At 47.0% G+C, this 22,443-nt stretch overlaps 1 protein-coding gene across 4 annotated transcripts in view; it reads left to right on the forward strand.

Moving 5' to 3' along the window:
• Positions 1-22,443, forward strand: part of CCZ1 (CCZ1 vacuolar protein trafficking and biogenesis associated) — a 302,840-nt gene that overhangs the window by 251,351 nt on the left and 29,046 nt on the right. For all 4 annotated transcript variants that reach the window (XM_086940736.1, XM_086940735.1, XM_086940734.1 and 1 more), the window contains one exon: positions 9,033-9,191. In XM_086940736.1, coding sequence (XP_086796862.1) covers positions 9,033-9,191 — 159 coding nt within the window. The remainder of the gene's footprint in view (positions 1-9,032; positions 9,192-22,443) is intronic.

Consider the following 22,443-nt stretch of genomic DNA (forward strand, 5'->3'; position numbering starts at 1 on the left):
AGGTGAAGCAATAACTCCACAGCTCATTTAAAATTTGCTCTGGGTTGTCATTATAATTGGAAGTCTAATGTTTATTACTGTAAAAATAAAGCATAACCAGCACAATTGTGAGTCTCAAACAAACATAATACTATTGAGTTGTTGAAGTCGTCACATTTGTGTAGGGGCATTTGTTTTTCTTGCACAGTTCTCTGTAGTAGTGTAGAGTCTGATGGCAGCTGCATTGAAGGGTATCAGAGGATCCAGGTCAGTGTTTCGTCCTTCTAGTGAGCGATCTGCAGCAAGTGTCTCCAGTGCACTTGGGATACGCCAATCCTAGAAACAGACGAGTGGGTTTTCCAAGTTTATTTTCACTGTTACACTCTTAGAGAAGGTATTTAGGAGGGTATGGAGTGTTCGTTCTTTTTCTTTTATTCTCTTTTGCTAAGGAAGACATGGATGGTTACAAAGTCATAACTGTGTGGTTCAAAAGGTTTGAATGCAGAAATGAAGCTTGCTTTATTAATGCACTTGCGTGAGGTTTGGAGAACCTGCCAAAATTGAGGCGGGCTGGTGACCAAACCTTGAATAACTTTATAGCGGTCATCAAGAAGCTGGATCAACATTTCTTATCGGGAGTGAGCATCATCTTAGCAGCAAACATCAACAAGTGTGATCAGAAGGGGTCTTCCAAGAAATGTTGCAGGGGCATAGATAAAAAATTTCATGGGGGGACTGCGTGTGGTCTGTGAGGAAGTGTTGTTGGAGATGGGCGAGAGAATTCTGAGAAATCCCACTGAATTGGTATTGATAAATGACTGGCGATGCAAATATTATTTAACTTCTGCATTAGGTTACACCAGAAGCCTTTTTCAAGGAAAGGCTTGATTGTAGTCTTAACCAGAAACAAAAAAGAGGGATGTTGGCATTAGAGGACTAAAAATGTGGAAAGGAATACATTTGGGGACCAGCAACAGTGTTACCGATTTGTCTTTTATGGTTTGTGAAGATTCAAAAAGGTGGTGAGGGGTTTATAAAGTTGAAGTATGGTTGGAGTAGCGTGTGGTACAAAGGATGCTGGATCAGAGGATGTTTGGAGAAGGGAGGTTGGTCAGGAAAAATGTTTGGGTTATGTGGTGTATTTATTAAGGAGGGATGGGTGGATAAGAAGTGTTTGTAGAGGTAGATTTGTGTATTCTTGGTGGTTAAAAGATAATTCTTGGTTCATAATGGATTGATCTTCTTAGATTTGGTTCATGTCCAGGCAAATTCTTGGCATAGTAAAAGCAAGGTTAGAATTTGTTCATATTTTGTGGTGACCAGGACTAGATCTGCAGGTAGAGAGGAAGAGGGAGTGTGGTGAGTGCCTGAAGAGTGACAGGATACACAAAGTCAGGGCGGCTCCCATAGTGTTTAGGAATCTACCAGATGGGCCCTGGCAATAGATAGCATTGGCCATTGTGAGAGCTCCATACCTTACTTGTCGCAGTAAACTTATTTTCGAAATGGCCAGTGTTTCCATGTGTGGGTGATATTTCATCCAAGGGTGTGGTTTCTTTCCAAGAGATTTTGTGAAGACTTGAAGGGGTTCCCAACAGTGCCTTAACGGACAAAGGAGTGCAGTTCAGTTTCAGTGAAGTGGATTAGTTCCTGAGTCGGTTTGAGATATTGCACAATACAATTAGCTCTCTACAATACAATTAGCTCTCTACAATACAGAAACCAGTGGGATGTTGGAGAGCTTTAACAAAACTATCAAAATGAGTTTCCAGTTGGTGAAAGCCAACCGTTTGGAACCTCCTACTACAGCGGGATGATCTCCCTTCGAATAATTCAATGAAAGAAAACTGAACTTCAGCTTCCGGGTTAAATGGAGTGTAGCACAGAATAGATGATGCAGGAAAGGAAAAGACAGGTGTGCCGCCAAGGATTTGAAGGTTTTGGTGGGTCGTTGAGTTCACAGCCAATCTCTTTCAAGACCATGGTTGAAGTATTCTGAGCTTCGGCAAGTGGTGAAGCTGTTTAAGAGTAACATAAAGACATCTGATGGAGATATGTGAAATGTGTTTAGATTGGTCTGGATGAAGGACAGTGAGAAGAGGAAGCAAGGGTGACCGTCTTGTGGTGGGTATGAAGGGGTACAGTTGGAAGGACGTGTCAGACTAAAGAGAACCTGCACACGTCCCAAGTATCTCCAAGAGTTTATGTAGTTTTCCTGTCTGTGTTGGTGGCTGGAGTCTTGACTATATTTCTTTCCTATAAAGTGTTCATTAGTTTAAAAGGGGGATTTTTTTTATTCTTTGCTGTGTGAGGTGACTGCACAATTGTTTTATGTTTTGTAAAATGGGAAGCTGTGTGGAATCATTTGTAACCATCATTCGATGATGCCTGGGTTCCTTTATGTTGACTTGGGGTAGGAATAAAGCCACTTGTCGTCCCATCTTACCTCTAATGAGAGGATTCTACAGTTATATCCGGGTACTTTGCTAACATACATTTAAAGTATTTCACTGTATACTGTAAACTAGGTAGCATTTTATATACCTCATATCCTTTAGTAGCATTTCATTTTTATGCTGAAAATGTAATATAATACAACCATGTATGCACTATTTTTACAGAAATTGGGAAGTACTTATGCTTTTAGGTATTTAATGAGTATCTCAAATTAAAGTACAGAATGATAAATGGCTAATTTGGTAGTGCATTTTTCAGTTTTTCTCTAAAACGTAATGTTAATGTTAATGTTAAGCTGAATTTATAAAGCGCACTAACACCAGAGGTTTCCTGGCGCTGAGATTGTGATTGGGGTAAGACTGAGAGCTAGTGGGAGTTCGAGAAGAGCCAGGTCTTTAAGCTCTTTCGGAAACTCAGCAGAGTGTCAGAAGTTTTAATTTGTAGGGGGAGAGAATTCCACAGCTTGGGTGCCAGGAAGCTGAATCTACAGCCACCCAGTTTTTTTAACTTGACTGCCGGGATGGTGAGCAGGTGAAGATGGGCAGAGCGGAGGTTACGAGCCGGGCAGTGTGGGTTGATGAGGGATTTCAGGAAGGCCGGACACTTGGTCTGCCGGGCCTTGTAGATTAGGCAGCCGATTTTGAAGGCAGCCCTTTGTTCAATAGGCAGCCAGTGCAGCTTGGACAAAAGGGGTCTTGCAGATTGCCATTTGGGGGCTTTGCAGATGAGTCTTGCTGCCTGGTTCTGCACCAGATGGAGCAGGGACCTGGGTAGGCCCCAGTGAAGAGAGTTGGAGAAGTCGAGGCGGCAGAGAACAAGAGAAATGACGATTTGTACCAAGGTCTCATGGAAAAGCAGGTGAGAAATTTTACGGATTTTTCGTAGCTGGAACATGCTGGCTGAGATAATAGCACAACATGGGTTTCAAGAGAGAGGTCACTGTCAATAGTAACGCCCAGACTTTTTACCGCACTCGACGGAATGGGAGGAGTGCCCAGCTCGTTTGGCCAAAATTGTGGCCCCCAGTGTGCCGAGCTAGTGCCAGGCAGGATGAGTTCCGTTTTCTCCGGATTTAATTTGAGCTGGTTGGAAATCATCCATTGTTGGATGTGTAGTATTACTGCCTGGAAGTTTGATGCAGCATCAAGGGTGTCCAATGGAAAAATAATCTGCATGTCATCTGCATAATTGATGACAGTGCAGTTCCAGTTACTTGGTGAATGAATTAACGGTCGGAGGTATAAATTAAAAAGTAATGGTGAGAGGGAGGATCCCTGAGGGACTCCACAGGTGGTGGGTACCTGGGTTGCAGTAAAGGGGCCTAGATGGACTGTTTGGACTCTGCCCGAGAGGAAGGACCTAATCCATTCCCGTGCAGGGCCCTGGATGCCCGCCTGTCCGACACGGTGGAGAAGGATGTCATGGTCCACCGTGTCGAACGCGGCCGAGAGATTCAAGAGGACCAATGCCTGTGGGGACCCTCTGTCGGCATTCTCCCAGAGAGTATCAATGACTTTTAGAATAACTGCCTCAGTAGAGTGAGCTGGTCTGAAGCCGGCTTGGTTAGGTTCCAAGAAGCCAGAACTCTCTATAAATGCAGACAGGCAAGTTGTCACATGGGCCTCCAGAAGTTTAGAGGTGTAAGGCAAGAGGGAGATGGGCCTATAATTGGCAGAGTTGGCGGGATCAGCTCCGGCTTTTTTTAGGAGGGGAACTAGTATGGCCTGCTTGAACACGGAGGGAACCGTACCAGTGCTTAGGGAAGTGTTCAAAAGGGGGAGAATGCTGTCAGGTAGAGCTGAGAAGACTGCCCTAAGGACGGGAGGTGGACAACAGTCCTTGGGAGAACCTGATTTAATACGAGTAGTGAGCTCAGCGAGAGTACTGGGGGTGATAGCAGGGAACTGGGTAAAGGAACAGGGGTTGAGATAACTATACGTCAAAGGGTGCACTTCTAGAGCATCATAATGGCAACAAAGTGTTACATTTTAGAATTACCTGGCTCCATACTTGTTATAACTAACTTTGTGGCCTATTTATTTTCTACATGTCTAGTGAAGCCTCTAAAATGATGAAGCGAAATACCGATAAATACCGACCTTTATATTTGCATGAAAGTGATCTGGCCATTACTCTTTGCTCTGTTCCCAGTTCTCCAAAAGCAAGTTCTCTTCCAGTCTAATTCCCAGTAGAAGCAGAGAGGGCGAATACTGCTCATTAGCTTTGATACTCACTCTACAGCTACCACCATCATAAAGCCAGGCAGAGAAATAACCAGATATATTTGCCATCGCCATGATTAGTTTTCACTATGGAATACTTGCCAGCAAGCTCCTTCAGAATCCTAACATTGAGCAGGGGGTGAGGCTCTAGGTAACAGTTGGACGGGGTCTTTTTTTCTGCCCTTGTGTAAATAGGCACTACAGTTACAAAATGGCTGTATTGTGGGCTGACGCAAACTGCTTCAAACATTTACGGCTAAGCAGACTGAAGGTTACTGTTTGCAGCATTCTATGCATGCTGTCTTTGAATGACATTTCAAGAAAGCAGTAGTTGAATGGGGTGGATTCAAAGCCAATTTCTTAGTATTTTTTTTGTTCTGTATTATTTCATAATCTCTCCTGGACACCTGCCACTGTAGTGCCAGACCCAGTAATGTCATTGCATTCCTTTGGCACATTGACATTGTACAAATCTTCTACAAAGACCAGGCGCATTGGGTTTGTCCATGTTTGCTTAGCATTCGTTCAATATACTTCTTTAGGGCTCGGCCTAGCGTTGTACACTGCGCAGCAGTGTTCGCGCAGCCAGGATATTATGATTTTCCTAGAGTGGGGCTTGAACCCGCCCCTCTTCTCCATTGGCTGGCTTCCAAAACGGAGGCCAGCCATTGGAGGACAGGGGCGTCACTCAGTTCAAGCCCTGTCTTGAACGGATTCGGGGCGTTTTTGCAATTTTTGTAATCTTGTTCTTTAATCTCGACGTCACTGCAAAAACACGCCCCCGAATGCGAGAATGGCGGCGCTTTTGTTATGCCATTTCGCTCTGATCCCCGCCGGAAGAAGTCGCCGAGTCCTCCGCCCCAGCCGCCTTTGAAGCGCTGAGCACGGCTGTGTGAAAGCCCGGCTAATCGCCGACATGGCCTCCAGCAGCAAAAGGATGAGAGGTGGACACTGCCCTGCAGATTCCGCCAGCCTAAGGATGAGAGGTGGACATGGTCCCTGCAGAGTCCGGTAACCTTACAGGCGTACACCTATGGAATCCGGCTACCGAGGGTTAATGGCATGTTGACTTTGTACACCGGATCCTGCAAAGTCCGGCTATCCTGGACTGACTATGCACGGGTGTCTGCGGGGTCCAACAAACCGTGGGTTAAAGTTTTGTTTGTACAGTGCCCGCAGAGTCGTGCAACCCGTGCGGTAAATGTGTGCATCGGCTAGCCGCTTGGTGGATTCCGCAACCCTAGAGGTAACCGTGTGAACTGGGCCTTGTAGAACACGGCCGCCCAGTGGTTAAAGGTGTGATATATATATATATATATATATACAGCTATACAGAGTAGTAAGACGACGCTAAAATGAGTGATGAATACACCCCAAGGCAGACTCTAGCCAGGTTTGCCCTGGACAAGCCCCTTTCAGGCACGTCACTGGTGCTTCAGGCCTCCACACCATCTCTCGCCCTGTTCAGATTGCGACTGTGTCTTTCTGCCCAGCCAGCTCTCTGCCACAGCCCATACACACTGCGCCACCACACATGCTCTGTTTAGTACTGCCCTGAACCCCTGTCTCACTTGTGTCAAGATCAGTTTTCATGTCATTTTATCGGGTATACGTTCTAAGAGAGATGTAGGCGGGGTAATGGTAGATAACACTAATAAGCAGCGATGCTGCCCTTCTGTGCTCCAGATACTGAGAAAAAAGCTTTGATAAGTGGTGAATGGAATGGTAGTCCTCTAGAAGAGTCTCCCTCTCAAAGAAGTAGCCTAATGCAAAATGACCCCCCCCCTCCCACAATCTGTTGAGCCTCTCGTGCAAGTGTCTCATATCTCACAAATATTCATTGGCCTTGGGCTGAAAGGCAGGATTAGTCCAGGCTCTTGAAGGGAAAGAGGTAAGACGTTTTAGGCCTGTGGGACAGTGAGATATCTAGGAGCCTGGGTCCCCTTGGAGGCTAGAATTGGGATTGTGTTAACGTTGGTGATTCAAGGTGGCCAGGCCAACCCTATTCGGTGACCTCAGAGGCAGGGCTGCACCTGGCCATATGGGACAGAAGGAGAACCCCAGGGGGCTGAAGACCAGGGGAGGATGGATTGAGGCATCTTCTGTGATCTAGCCCTGAGAAAACGCACGTTTTTTTTCTAGACATTTTATATAATTTACACCCTCCTGCTCATTCCTCTTGGACCAATTTGCTACACTCAGTTGGTTCAATAAGGTGCCGATGGGTATTCATTCTCCAGGGCTGGTTTTAGCTCCCAGTCCACTGCTCATAGGTTAAGTATGAGTGTATCATGGAAAGTCAAAGAGGGCACTTGAGGGGGATTGTATGTATGTTGATGGCGAAGGAGTATGTATGTGGTATTTATACAGCTTGAACCCAGCCAAAAAGCAGTAGAGCCCGAGCAATGTCCAAGGCAAAGATACAGCCAGCCTGTGATTGGCAGGGCAGCTGGTTTCTAAGCGTGAACGTGGACTGCAGTTGCATCATGATGTAGTGGTCTTTAAAGAGGCGTGTCCTCCACTCCTGAATTGGAGCAGGGTTGGCATAGACCTAATGGATACAGGGATGTCATTGGTCGATCCTGTGAACACAGATGGAGAAAGCCTCTTACACTTTCTCCCCTTTTTTCCGCTTCTTTGCCTCCAGTCTGACGGTGTCTTAGCTGTCAGTGTGCCAAGAGAGTTAAGTTAAAAAGTAAAGGAGGACCCCGCACAGGCTAATAGGGGACTGGGGGGGTAGTAAATCTTAAAAGACAGGGGTGTCACCACGAGAGAACAGTCTAAGACTGAATTTCACACCTGGTTCTTGAGTTCTAGGGTGAATGTTTCATTCTCAAAGAGACATATTTATGAAGCATGCCACTAATATGGCGGGTGTGCCAAGAGAGACCACAGATAGTGAACATGTTAGCCACATAGGTAGAGATGCAAGTCTGGTTACTTTGTGGAGGGTGCAGCTGGTTTTGAAGATCGTGTGGGCAAGTGGAGTTCCACCAGTATCAGGGTGATGTGGTCACAGGACCGCATGAAGTCATGTCCCATGGAGGAGTGTGGCTCAATGTTTAGAGAGGCAGACCTTGATGCAGAGTTCTGGCCAGGGACCAGGGTTCGATTCCTGCCTCGGCGTGTCTCGGGCTCATAAATTCCTCTGACCGGATATTCTCGCCTCAGTGCCTATTCTAATCATGAGGTCCCATGCTGCAACTCTGGGCAATAGCTTGCTTAATCTCCACAATGGCCCCAACAGCGCAAGGGATGCCTGGTTTCACCATGGAGGTGCCCAGGAATGGACACTTGACAAGGAAAGCCAGGAAGGGTTCCTGATCGGTATGAGTACAAGCGCCGGGAGACCCCGGTCCGGGGTAGCTGTGCGCTATACAAGTACAACACATTTACATTTACATTTACTTAGGAGACAAAGTTCAGAGGATTCCCCATTTGAAGTAGACTTTGGTTAATTTTACCATTCTGGGTGTAACATGATCACTGATTTAATTAAGCCACTGTCTTGTCTGTCTTGATGGTTCTGTCGATGTAGAATTTTCATTACCCTCTTGTCAGCTAGGCACAGCCTAACTTGATTTTATATACTGTCTCCTGTTTCCTTTTATATAGTACTTTCATGGAAGTATTTTAAAGGTGTTTTAAATGTACATGTGTTGTGTCATGGTGTGTGTGTGTGTGGGGCTGGGTGTGTGTGTGTGTGTGTGGGGCTCGGTGTGTGTGTGTGTGTGTGGGGCTCGGTGTGTGAGGGGCTGGGTGTGTGTGTGTGTGCGTGGGGCTCGGTGTGTGTGTGTATGTGTGGGGTTCGGTGTGTGTGTGTGTGGGGGGCAGGGTGTGTGTGTGTGGGGCTCTGAGGGTCGCTTTTTTTGTAGGTGGCTCTGTGTGGGTGTGTGTGGCTCTGTGTGTGGGTGCAAATGCAATAGGTCTCGCATTTGCGAGAGATTAAGCTATTGACATTGTAGATGACAATGCCATTTATTTATGTTTTCAAAACAAACATAAATAAAAATGTCATGACCAATGCCAATAGCTCTAACTTTAATAATGCCGAGACCATTGCATTGTAAATGCTTGGTTTTCTCTTTGTTGCCTGCTTTTAGGCGGTCATAGGAAAAGAGCATGAGCAAAGTTTTGTCGTCCGGATTTGCTTAGTTTTTTTTTTTTACTATTTGTTAATGTTTTTATTTTTGGCCATGGAATGCTGCTTGCCACAATTACGCACTCTTTCAGGGAACAGCTGTGATTTTAGTCGCAGAATTATCGAGTCCAAATCTTGAAAGCATAATTTCAGGAAGTTTATACACTCTTTTGCCTGCTTTTTTCCCCCCACATGTCTAGAATTAATTTAACACTTTTCTCACCCTGTCGTAGGTCTGAAAAAGAGCCCCAGTTTAAGTTTATCTATTTCAACCACATGAATCTGGCGGAGAAGAGTACAATTCACATGAGGAAAACACCTAGTGTCTCTCTGACGTCGGTTCATCCTGACCTAATGAAGATTCTGGGGGACATTAACAGTGACTTTTCACGGTGAGTACATCTTGCAGGCCACCTTGTTGACTGAACATGTTTAAATCTTGTGACTATTTCGGGTCGTCATTTCCTTTCTGTTAAAAAGCGAACGTTGCGCCAAGCCAGCTGTCGACTGTGGCGCAGCTGCCTCTGCTTTACAAGCTTCCAAATTCCTGTTCTCTATAAATATGTCATCACCTCCTCAAGTCGGCGCTCTGAGCCTGATCTACATTTCCAAAGTTCTTAATGTCTTATGTTCTTCTGCTTAGTTGCTTTGTTGCAAGAGAATAAAAAAAGTTTTTATATTTTTAAGCTAATAAGATGAGCACAGACCAATAATTAACATAAGACGTGCCAGCAAAGAAACCGCATAAAGTGAAATCGAATATTAATTGACAACGATGGCTCAAGCCTGGGTTCTCAGTTTTACATTCTTTGTCCCTTGCAGTGCATCTGTTCAAATCCAGACTCGTACAGTAGACATCAAGTATTATCACCACGTGCAGGTTGTTTCATGGTCCATGCACAATTCGTTTGTGGTCCTATGATCATATACCTCACAGCTAAAAACAACCCGTCACACGCACAGTCTTATGACACGGCACAGAACTTACAATGTTTTGCGTAAAGTCTTCACAAAAACAGTGCTTCACATCAGCTACTCGGTGCTGATACTGTTTTTCCTTTGCTCTGTATTTACTGTGAGAGTCCAGAAAGATGTTGTCAAATCCAGGAGCGTCAAATACATTATTTTTACTCTTTCCAGCCTATAGCTTTTCAGATTTTCTCAACTTGGTTAGTGAAGAAATCTCATCTGCAAAAGACATCACATCTTTCTTCTACTCGTCCATCTCGTTCTGACACAATATATGATAGAGTGAATCATTTATTTATTGTAATAGGAAAGAGCTTTGGCAATACTCATTGTCATCATAATTTCCTTCTGTTCTCTGTTCTTAAGTGTTCTCTAGCATTACACCCTCTAGGTCAGTGGTCGAAGTGGGGAAAAAAAAGTAGGGGAACTGTGGGTGGAGAATCAGGGGGCGGGAACAACCGAAGATTGAATCAGTGGGCGGAGTCAGGGGTGTGGCTAGAAATAGCAAAACATACCAATTTTTAGTACGTTTAGCATTTCACTGACCAGTTACAGCTTATAACGTTATTTAATTAAAAGAATGGATATGTTTTTTGAGGTTTAATTCAGGAAAAAGCAAACACTCATAGGGAATACAGGTTTATGTAAAGCATGTGAAATATAAGCAGGAACAACATGTTACCTTAATGCTTTTACTCTCATTGTTCAGAAATCCATGATTATTTTTTGTCTCAAACATTGAGGTCATGAATGCAGGGCTCCTCCTATACACATGTGTTAAGCAGGGCTCAGAAGAGAAAGGGACTCTTCAGAAGAATCTAGACTCACGGAAACCCACAAAGGCTCCTTCATATTCATGTCAGCCAGCTGGCTGCTCAATCATAATATAGCAAAAAGAACAACTGGTGGACAGAATGCAGAGCAATATCATACATTCACCCCAGTGCAGAGAGATGGGCCTAAATCCATTGTTTCTTTGCTCACATGCGATTTCAGTTTGGACCCAGCCATATGCAAATCAGTCTTGATCCTGTGCCCAATGAGAACAGTGTAGCCCGAACTGCCAGGCCAGGTCCTCCCTGGACTGCAAACAAGCATCCTAGGACCGGTTGGCATGGAGAGCACAGGACTCATGTCTGAGCATACCTGTCCCACTCGGGGTGACAAATGCAAAAAGAACAATTGATGGACAGAATGCAGAACAAGGTCATACATTCACCCCAGTTCAGAGATCGGGGCTTAAATCCATCGTTTTTTGCTCACCATGCCATTCCAGTTTGGACCCAGCCATATGCAAATCAGTCTTGATCCTGCGCCCAATGTGAACAGTCGAGCCCGAACTGCCAGGCCATATGTATTCAAGTGTCCTTTCATTCGGGAAGTGAACACAAAGCAGTACCCACTGAACTATACACATAACATATTGCTCTTTAATATGCATGGTACATGTTCTTTGCAGCAGGCATATTACCCCTCTGCACTACCTTAGATGAGTAAAATAGCCACTAGACAAAACATGCTCCCATCTCCCTCCAGCAGGTACATTGATCACCAAAGTTATCTTGGCACTTGTATTGTTGACCGAAACCTGCTGAATATATAAATAACTTTGCAGTGTTTTTAAAACTCCTGCACTTGTACAAAACCGGTCCCCCCAAACTAAACTGGCCCCCTACCCTTCCAGTCGCCCTGGGAAACGCCTACTCCTGCCCTTTCACTGCTCCTGTCCAGTCAGTACTCCTGCTCATGCTCGATCAACACTCCTGCTTCGTCAATTCCCCCGACCCCTCCCTTCTCCTGGCCCGTCACTTCTACTGGCCTGTCACTTCTACTGGCCTGTCACTTCTCCTGCCCGTCACTGCTCCTGCCCGTCACTGCTCCTGCCCTGTTCACCGCTCCTGCCCTGTTCACCGCTCCTGCCCTGTTCACCGCTCCTGCCCTGTTCACCGCTCCTGCCCCGCTCACCGCTCCTGCCCCGCTCACCGCTCCTGCCCCGCTCACCGCTCCTGCCCTGTTCACCGCTCCTGCCCCGCTCACCGCTCCTGCCCCGCTCACCGCTCCTGCCCCGCTCACCGCTCCTGCCCCGTTCACTGCTCCTGTCCTGTTCACTGCTCCTGTCCTGTTCACTGCTCCTGTCCTGTTCACTGCTCCTGTCCTGTTCACTGCTCCTGCCCTGTTCACTGCTCCTGCCCCGTCACCTCTCCTGCCCGTCACCTCTCCTGCCCGTCACCTCTCCTGCCCCGTCACCTCTCCTGCCCCGTCACCTCTCCTGCCCCGTCACCTCTCCTGCCCCGTCACCTCTCCTGCCCCGTCACCTTTACTGCCCATCACCTCACCTGCCCGTCACATCCCCTGCCTGTCATGTCACCTGCCTGTCACTTCTTGTGCCCGGTCACCTCTCCTGCCCTGTTGCCTCTCCTTCCACGTCTCCTCTCCTGCCCTGTCGCCTCTCCTGCCCCATCACTGCTCCTGCCCCGTTCACTGCTCCTGCCCCGTTCACTGCTCCTGCCCCGTTCACTGCTCCTGCCCCGTTCACTGCTCCTGCCCAGTTCACCGCTCCTGCCCAGTTCACCGCTCCTGCCCAGTTCACCGCTCCTGTCCTTTCACCGCTCACATCCGGTTACTGCTCTAGCTCATGCCCCGTCACCTCTCCTGCCTCGTCACCTCTCCTGCCCCGTCACCTCTCCTGCCCCGTCACCTCTCCTGCCTCGTCACCTCTCCTGCCCCGTCACCTCTCCTGCCCCGTCACCTCTCCTGCCCCGTCACCTCTCCTGCCTGTCATGTCACCTGCCTGTCATGTCACCTGCCCAGTCACCTCTCCTGCCCTGTTGCCTCTCCTTCCACGTCTCCTCTCCTGCCCTGTCACCTCTCCTGCCCCATCACTGCTCCTGCCCCGTTTGCTGCTCCTGCCCCGTTCGCACCTCCTGCCTCGTTCACTGCTCCTGCCTCGTTCACTGCTCCTGTCCTTTCATTGCTCCTGTCCTTTCTCCGCTCCTGTCTTTTCACCGCTCACACCCGGTTACTGCACTAGGTCATGCCCCATCACCTCTTCTGCCCCGTCACCTCTTCTGCCCCGTCAGCCCCGTCACCTCTCCTGCCCCGTCACCTCTCCTGCCCAGTCACCTCTCCTGCCCAGTCACCTCTCCTGCCCCGTCACCTCTCCTGCCCCGTCACCTCTCCTGCCCGTCACCTCTCCTGCCCCGTCACCTCTCCTGCCCCGTCACCTCTCCTGCCCCGTCACCTCTCCTGCCCATCACCTCACCTGCCCATCCCATCATTTGCCTGTCATGTCACCTGCCCGTCACTTCTTGTGCCCGGTCACCTCTCCTGCCCTGTTGCCTCTCCTTCCACATCTACTCTCCTGCCCTGTCACTTCTCCTGCCCTGTCGCTTCTCCTGCCCTATCACTGCTCCTGCCCCGTTCACTGCTCCTGCCCCGTTTACTGCTCCTGCCCCATTTACTGCTCCAGCCCCGTTCATTTCTGCTGCCTCGTTCATTTCTGCTACCCCGTTCACTGCTCCTGCCCCGTTCACGTCTCCTGTCCTTTCACCGCTCACACCCGGTTACTGCTCTAGCTCATGCTCCGTCACCGCTCCTGCCCTGTTCACCGCTCCTGCCCTGTTCACCGCTCCTGCCCTGTTCACCGCTCCTGCCCTGTTCACCGCTCCTGCCCCGATCACCGCTCCTGCCCTGTTCACCGCTCCTGCCCCGCTCACCGCTCCTGTCCTGTTCACTGCTCCTGTCCTGTTCACTGCTCCTGTCCTGTTCACTGCTCCTGCCCCGTCACCTCTCCTGCCCCGTCACCTCTCCTGCCCCGTCACCTCTCCTGCCCCGTCACCTCTCCTGCCCCGTCACCTCTCCTGCCCATCACCTCACCTGCCCGTCACATCACCTACCCGTCACATCACCTGCCTGTCATGTCACCTGCCCGTCACTTCTTGTGCCCGGTCACCTCTCCTGCCCTGTTGCCTCTCCTTCCACGTCTCCTCTCCTGCCCTGTTGCTTCTCCTGCCCTGTCGCTGCTCCTGCCCTATCACTGCTCCTGCCCCGTTCACTGCTCCTGCCCCGTTCACTGCTCCTGCCCCGTTCATTTCTGCTGCCCTGTTCATTTCTGCTGCCCTGTTCATTTCTGCTGCCCCGTTCACTGCTCCTGCCCCGTTCACTGCTCCTGCCCCGTTCACTGCTCCTGCCCCGTTCACTGCTCCTGCCCCGTTCACTTCTCCTGTCCTTTCACCGCTGCTGTCCTTTCACCGCTCACACCCGGTTACTGCTCTAGCTCAAGCCCCGTCACCTCTCCTGCCCCGTCACCTCTCCTGCCCCGTCACCTCTCCTGCCCATCACCTCACCTGCCCGTCACATCACCTGCCTGTCATGTCACCTGCCCGTCACTTCTTTTGCCCGGTCACCTCTCCTGCCCTATTGCCTCTCCTTCCACGTCTCCTCTCCTGCCCTGTCGCCTCTCCTGCCCCATCACTGCTCCTGCCCCATCACTGCTCCTGCCCCATCACTGCTCCTGCCCTTCATCATCCCCATAAGGTCACCAATCATAGACTTTCGTAATCAACAAGGGAGGGAAGAGGAAACGGAGTCCATTCAGTTCCCCTACGTGAGTAACTAGTAATCAAAAGGAGAATGGACACTGGTATCTGCAAAAACCAAATAGTTTTTTATCGAGAACCCTCATAGACTTCCTGGAATCGTGTCGTAGCGGTATATCTTTTATCCGCCCCCTCAGGAGTCATGGCATAGTCATTGGGTTAACGATTAACGTGCAGGGTGCCTGCCTCACCAGAGGCTACTTCTGGTATTTACAGAAGTGTCCAGAAATAAAAAGTGGGTAGAAAAAACTGTTAAAAATAGTGAGTAGATCAAAAGAGTGAATTTTATTTACAAAGTCTAATCACTAAACTAAAAAACGTTGTGATATTAAGTAGTCGAGTTAATGAACTACTATATCGTATTCAAAAAAGGTGTCGACATGTTTCAGCTCTCGGGGCCCTACAGGGTCAGGGGAGCTTTCGTCAGGACAAGGACAAGAAACAAATTTACAAAGAAATACACACACTATTTGCGTGGTATTGGATGCTGATGGCATGGAATTTCCAAGCTGTATTCAAAGACAAAAAGAACACCAACAAATAGTGAGTTGGGTAGTGTGTGAGGTACGGCACTATCGGGCACACATTATGTACAAAGCATCACTAATGCTATTAACCGATTATTCTGGTTGTGGAAATAATCTCATACAAGGTTAAAAAAGTGGAGAAAGTTACAGGTACAAGTGAACTTAGGGGAGTGGGAACAGCCAAATCGCCGTCTAGTTTATCAATGTCTTAGAGACGGGTATCATGCAGAGGTCTTTACACGATGACAGGGTGGGAGTAGAGCATGGATTAGTGCACCATATTCATGTCTCTGCTATTGAAGAATCTAGCATACATCCAACAGTCAATGTTCGTCATACATGTATCCGAGGGATACCCAATCATACAGTTAAGTTTACCTTTATGATTGAGTTTTTTGGCATCAACAGGGACTCGGAGTCGCGCCAGGAGTTTCACTCTAGGGGAGACAACAGCGGGTCTCAGGTTTATTAGTAGAGGCGTTCTTACCTTGGTAGCTGTGTGGAAAATCAGGAAACGCCATTCTTACCCATGCGGCCCGGATTTCGTGCCTAGTGCTGACTCTGCCCCTGGTTCATGGTAGGTCAGAGCTCACGGCACTTATATGCTGGTGGTAGACACTAAAAAAGGACTACTCATCGAACATGTAATTGACATACCAAGATGGTGGCCTCACTGGTGGGGTATCTAGGTTTAATTAGCTGAACTGATGCCAGGGGATATGGTCATTCATACCTATTACATCAGTTCTCAAGCGGTCAACCCATCTCTGTTCCTTGTGAAACAAGACTTGTTCAGCATTGTGATCTTTGAAGTCGAGCATTTCCAAAACTGTCCATTTCAGGTCATCACACGTGTGACCGGCTTCTACAAAATGGGCACATAGTTTGGTCGTGTTCTTTTTCAGCCTCACATTGCTTCGGTGTTCTCCTATACGGAGTTTGACTTTGCGGCAGGTCATGCCGATGTATTGTTTTTGGCAGGGACATGTGATCATGTAAATCACATGTGAGGAGTTACAGTTCGTGTGACTCCTTTGGGTCCAGAGCAGATCATCATTTAATTGGAGGGTTTTTGTACAGGTGGTGAACTTGCAGACCCCGCATGTACCACAAGGGTAATGTCCGGTCACTGGAGTCATGTTAATATCTCTAATGTTGGACCTTGGCATAGGTTTCCTCGGTCTTGTATGGACCAGAACATCTTTTATATTTTTTGTTCTTCTGTTGGCAAACCTAGGTTTGGGCCAGTTTAGGTTGCCAGAGGTGAGTATTTGCCATTTCTTCTTGATGAGTTTTTGGACTTCATGGGTGGCTGGGCAATAGGTGGTTACGCAGGTTACAAGGTCTTTCACTGGCTCTTTGATTGTGCTTTGTAGTAGACAGTCTCTCGGCTGATATTTCGCACGTTTTGCGCACTTCTTTATTATTGCCGGAGTGTAATCCCTTTTCTTCAGTTTTCGGCTTAGTTCTGCTGCTTGTAGTTTATAATCAGTTATTTTGCTGCAGTTACGTTTATGTCTCAAGAATTGGCTGTACGGGAGATTGTCTCGTAACGGCCGCGGGTGGTAACTGTGGTAAGATAGTAAGCAGTTTTTGGCCGTGGGCTTGGTGTAGGTTTTGGTCTCAAGTTTGCCATTTTCAGAAAAAATGGTTAGATCCAGGAAGTCAATTGTATTTCTGCTGGATGTGAAGGTGAACTTCAGCCAAGGATCTCTGCCATTGAGCCAGTCCATGAAGTTGGTTAGATCTGATTGAGTGTCCCATAGTAGTATGACGTCGTCAATGTAACGTTTCCAATATTTGATATTGGGAAAGTAGGGATTGGTGTTGTTCAGGATGCAGTCCTCTTCCAAACGGCTCACATAGAGTCCTGCTACTGAGGGCGCAAATGCACTCCCCATGGAGGTCCCATGACATTGGAGGAATAATTGTCCATTATACTCAAAATAGTTCTCTTGTAATGCGAGTCTGCAACATTCAAGAATGAAGTGGCGTGGGGTCTTGTAGTTCCAATCTTCTTTGAAGAGGATGTCCTCCAACATTTTGAGCGTGTCTTCTTGCGGTAGACTGGTGTAGAGGGATTCTACATCCAGTCCCACTAGTAGCATGTTATTTTGGTCATATTCCACATTTGATATTTGGCCCAATAAGTCTCGTGTATCCTTGAGATATGTGGGTGTTTTCTGGACCAGGGGTTTCAAGTACTCATCTGCGAACTTTGACAATGGCTCCAAAAGGGACCCTATTCCCGAGACTATCGGGCGTCCAGGAGGAGGGAATCTGTTTTTGTGGGTTTTAGGCAGGGAGTAAAAGAACGGAGTTTTGGGGTTCTTTGGTGTGAGGTATTCTGCCTCTTTTTTCGATATCCAGTCATTAGTCTCAGCCTCATGTACCATTATGGCTATGGTATTGGTCAATCTTTCTGTGGGATCGATGTCAAGGCGTTTGTAGAAAGTCTCATTCCTCAAGAGTGTTTGGCACTGTTCGTCATAGCCTTCTTTAGTGAGGATAACTACCCCACCCCCCTTGTCTGCGGGCTTGATGATGATCTCTTCGTTGTCTCTGAGCTCAGAGAGCGCCTTTTTCTCTCTCTTTGTCATATTTTGATAGACGTTTTCCTTGTAGTTCATTTCGTCTATCCCTTTCATCACGGCTTGTTCGAAAGCCTGGATCTCAATGGGTACTGCTGTAGTTGGTGGACTGAACTTGGATTTTCTCCTCAAGTTTGTGTCTCCGGTTATCCCTGGGTTTGTGGAGTCTTTAAAGAAAGCTTTCAATTTCAGCGTCCTGCAGAATTCTGAGACTTCACACTTGAGTTTGAACCGGTCTGTTGTAGGAGTGGGGACGAAACCTAAACCTTTGTTGAGGACATTTATCTGGTCCTCCGTCAGGGAAAGGGTAGTCAGATTCACAATCAGTGTGTCTTCTTGCTCGTGCTCGGTTGTGCTGACGCCATGCTCCTGGTTTGTACACTTGGCTGTTGGTCCTGCCACCTTAGACTTTTCTTTTTGCCTCTCGAAATGTTTTGGCCTCTCCCTAAAAAAGGCTGTGCCTGGTGTTGGTTCGCATTTCCTGGCATGTGTTGGTTGTCCATTTGGTGTTGCTGGTTACCATTGGGATGGAATGGATTCATCCAACCGGCAAAAGGAGGCATATACGGAGGGTAGTACGGCATTGGGTTGCCATGGTAGAAAGGTGGTCTTTGCCATCTATTACCGCGTCTCGGGCGTTGGAATCTGAAATTATTCCGACCCCTCCTTGGAGTCGATCCATCAGAGCTTGTGTCTGAGCCGTCTGACGAAGTACCCCCGTTGGAATCTGCGTCAGATCCGTGATTCGTAACCACAAAGTCCTCTTTAGAATAAGGGTGCATTTTTTCTTGACTAAATTTTTTCAGTTCCTTTGCTAGTTTTTGAAGTTTATTTTGTGTCAAGTATTCTTGCATTTCTTCCATTTCTTTTGTGATTTCGTCCAGGCGTTTCTTGTACACTTGGGGATTTATATTCTTTTTTAGCTCATTTTCGCACTCTTCTATTTCTTGTAGAAGGGCATCAGACAGCCTTTTAGCTGTTTTCACTATTAAGACTAAATAGTCTAGTGTACATTTCCATGAGATGGAAGACCAATCACGACGGAACACTAGGTCGTGTAAAAAGATTCTGGGCGCATTGGTCACCCATAGACCTTTTGGTGCAGATTTAGATCTGAGGTATTCAGTCATTATGATCCCGTGTATAGCTGTCCGGATCTGCTCTCGCTTTTTGTTTGTTAGCGTTTCCCACTCGTCGGTTTGTGCTATGGTTTCAATGAATTCTTGGTTTTGTAATAGTGAGTTACCTGCCAGTATTTCATCGATGTCGCTCCCCGAGAAGCTTAAACCCATATTATTCTCCATTTTTAGAAAGTACAGAATCTAGTACAATACTGTGACTATTTCTGTAGTATCCATTCAGTTCCCCTACGTGAGTAACTAGTAATCAAAAGGAGAATGGACACTGGTATCTGCAAAAACCAAATAGTTTTTTATCGAGAACCCTCATAGACTTCCTGGAATCGTGTCGTAGCGGTATATCTTTTATCCGCCCCCTCAGGAGTCATGGCATAGTCATTGGGTTAACGATTAACGTGCAGGGTGCCTGCCTCACCAGAGGGTTACTCACGTAGGGGAACTGAATGGACTCCGTTTCCTCTTCCCTCCCTTGTTGATTACGAATGTATTAAGCAGCGCACAGCTGCAGGGAATACTACAGAAATAGTCACAGTATTGTACTAGATTCTGTACTTTCTAAAAATGGAGAATAATATGGGTTTAAGCTTCTCGGGGAGCGACATCGATGAAATACTGGCAGGTAACTCACTATTACAAAACCAAGAATTCATTGAAACCATAGCACAAACCGACGAGTGGGAAACGCTAACAAACAAAAAGCGGGAGCAGATCCGGACAGCTATACACGGGATCATAATGACTGAATACCTCAGATCTAAATCTGCACCAAAAGGTCTATGGGTGACCAATGCGCCCAGAATCTTTTTACACGACCTAGTGTTCCGTCGTGATTGGTCTTCCATCTCATGGAAATGTACACTAGACTATTTAGTCTTAATAGTGAAAACAGCTAAAAGGCTGTCTGATGCCCTTCTACAAGAAATAGAAGAGTGCGAAAATGAGCTAAAAAAGAATATAAATCCCCAAGTGTACAAGAAACGCCTGGACGAAATCACAAAAGAAATGGAAGAAATGCAAGAATACTTGACACAAAATAAACTTCAAAAACTAGCAAAGGAACTGAAAAAATTTAGTCAAGAAAAAATGCACCCTTATTCTAAAGAGGACTTTGTGGTTACGAATCACGGATCTGACGCAGATTCCAACGGGGGTACTTCGTCAGATGGCTCAGACACAAGCTCTGATGGATCGACTCCAAGGAGGGGTCGGAATAATTTCAGATTCCAACGCCCGAGACGCGGTAATAGATGGCAAAGACCACCTTTCTACCATGGCAACCCAATGCCGTACTACCCTCCGTATATGCCTCCTTTTGCCGGTTGGATGAATCCATTCCATCCCAATGGTAACCAGCAACACCAAATGGACAACCAACACATGCCAGGAAATGCGAACCAACACCAGGCACAGCCTTTTTTAGGGAGAGGCCAAAACATTTCGAGAGGCAAAAAGAAAAGTCTAAGGTGGCAGGACCAACAGCCAAGTGTACAAACCAGGAGCATGGCGTCAGCACAACCGAGCACGAGCAAGAAGACACACTGATTGTGAATCTGACTACCCTTTCCCTGACGGAGGACCAGATAAATGTCCTCAACAAAGGTTTAGGTTTCGTCCCCACTCCTACAACAGACCGGTTCAAACTCAAGTGTGAAGTCTCAGAATTCTGCAGGACGCTGAAATTGAAAGCTTTCTTTAAAGACTCCACAAACCCAGGGATAACCGGAGACACAAACTTGAGGAGAAAATCCAAGTTCAGTCCACCAACTACAGCAGTACCCATTGAGATCCAGGCTTTCGAACAAGCCGTGATGAAAGGGATAGACGAAATGAACTACAAGGAAAACGTCTATCAAAATATGACAAAGAGAGAGAAAAAGGCGCTCTCTGAGCTCAGAGACAACGAAGAGATCATCATCAAGCCCGCAGACAAGGGGGGTGGGGTAGTTATCCTCACTAAAGAAGGCTATGACGAACAGTGCCAAACACTCTTGAGGAATGAGACTTTCTACAAACGCCTTGACATCGATCCCACAGAAAGATTGACCAATACCATAGCCATAATGGTACATGAGGCTGAGACTAATGACTGGATATCGAAAAAAGAGGCAGAATACCTCACACCAAAGAACCCCAAAACTCCGTTCTTTTACTCCCTGCCTAAAACCCACAAAAACAGATTCCCTCCTCCTGGACGCCCGATAGTCTCGGGAATAGGGTCCCTTTTGGAGCCATTGTCAAAGTTCGCAGATGAGTACTTGAAACCCCTGGTCCAGAAAACACCCACATATCTCAAGGATACACGAGACTTATTGGGCCAAATATCAAATGTGGAATATGACCAAAATAACATGCTACTAGTGGGACTGGATGTAGAATCCCTCTACACCAGTCTACCGCAAGAAGACACGCTCAAAATGTTGGAGGACCTCCTCTTCAAAGAAGATTGGAACTACAAGACCCCACGCCACTTCATTCTTGAATGTTGCAGACTCTCATTACAAGAGAACTATTTTGAGTATAATGGACAATTATTCCTCCAATGTCATGGGACCTCCATGGGGAGTGCATTTGCGCCCTCAGTAGCAGGACTCTATGTGAGCCGTTTGGAAGAGGACTGCATCCTGAACAACACCAATCCCTACTTTCCCAATATCAAATATTGGAAACGTTACATTGACGACGTCATACTACTATGGGACACTCAATCAGATCTAACCAACTTCATGGACTGGCTCAATGGCAGAGATCCTTGGCTGAAGTTCACCTTCACATCCAGCAGAAATACAATTGACTTCCTGGATCTAACCATTTTTTCTGAAAATGGCAAACTTGAGACCAAAACCTACACCAAGCCCACGGCCAAAAACTGCTTACTATCTTACCACAGTTACCACCCGCGGCCGTTACGAGACAATCTCCCGTACAGCCAATTCTTGAGACATAAACGTAACTGCAGCAAAATAACTGATTATAAACTACAAGCAGCAGAACTAAGCCGAAAACTGAAGAAAAGGGATTACACTCCGGCAATAATAAAGAAGTGCGCAAAACGTGCGAAATATCAGCCGAGAGACTGTCTACTACAAAGCACAATCAAAGAGCCAGTGAAAGACCTTGTAACCTGCGTAACCACCTATTGCCCAGCCACCCATGAAGTCCAAAAACTCATCAAGAAGAAATGGCAAATACTCACCTCTGGCAACCTAAACTGGCCCAAACCTAGGTTTGCCAACAGAAGAACAAAAAATATAAAAGATGTTCTGGTCCATACAAGACCGAGGAAACCTATGCCAAGGTCCAACATTAGAGATATTAACATGACTCCAGTGACCGGACATTACCCTTGTGGTACATGCGGGGTCTGCAAGTTCACCACCTGTACAAAAACCCTCCAATTAAATGATGATCTGCTCTGGACCCAAAGGAGTCACACGAACTGTAACTCCTCACATGTGATTTACATGATCACATGTCCCTGCCAAAAACAATACATCGGCATGACCTGCCGCAAAGTCAAACTCCGTATAGGAGAACACCGAAGCAATGTGAGGCTGAAAAAGAACACGACCAAACTATGTGCCCATTTTGTAGAAGCCGGTCACACGTGTGATGACCTGAAATGGACAGTTTTGGAAATGCTCGACTTCAAAGATCACAATGCTGAACAAGTCTTGTTTCACAAGGAACAGAGATGGGTTGACCGCTTGAGAACTGATGTAATAGGTATGAATGACCATATCCCCTGGCATCAGTTCAGCTAATTAAACCTAGATACCCCACCAGTGAGGCCACCATCTTGGTATGTCAATTACATGTTCGA

Source organism: Lissotriton vulgaris, chromosome 10, assembly GCF_964263255.1.
Source record: "Lissotriton vulgaris chromosome 10, aLisVul1.2, whole genome shotgun sequence".
Taxonomy (NCBI): Eukaryota; Metazoa; Chordata; class Amphibia; order Caudata; family Salamandridae; genus Lissotriton; species Lissotriton vulgaris.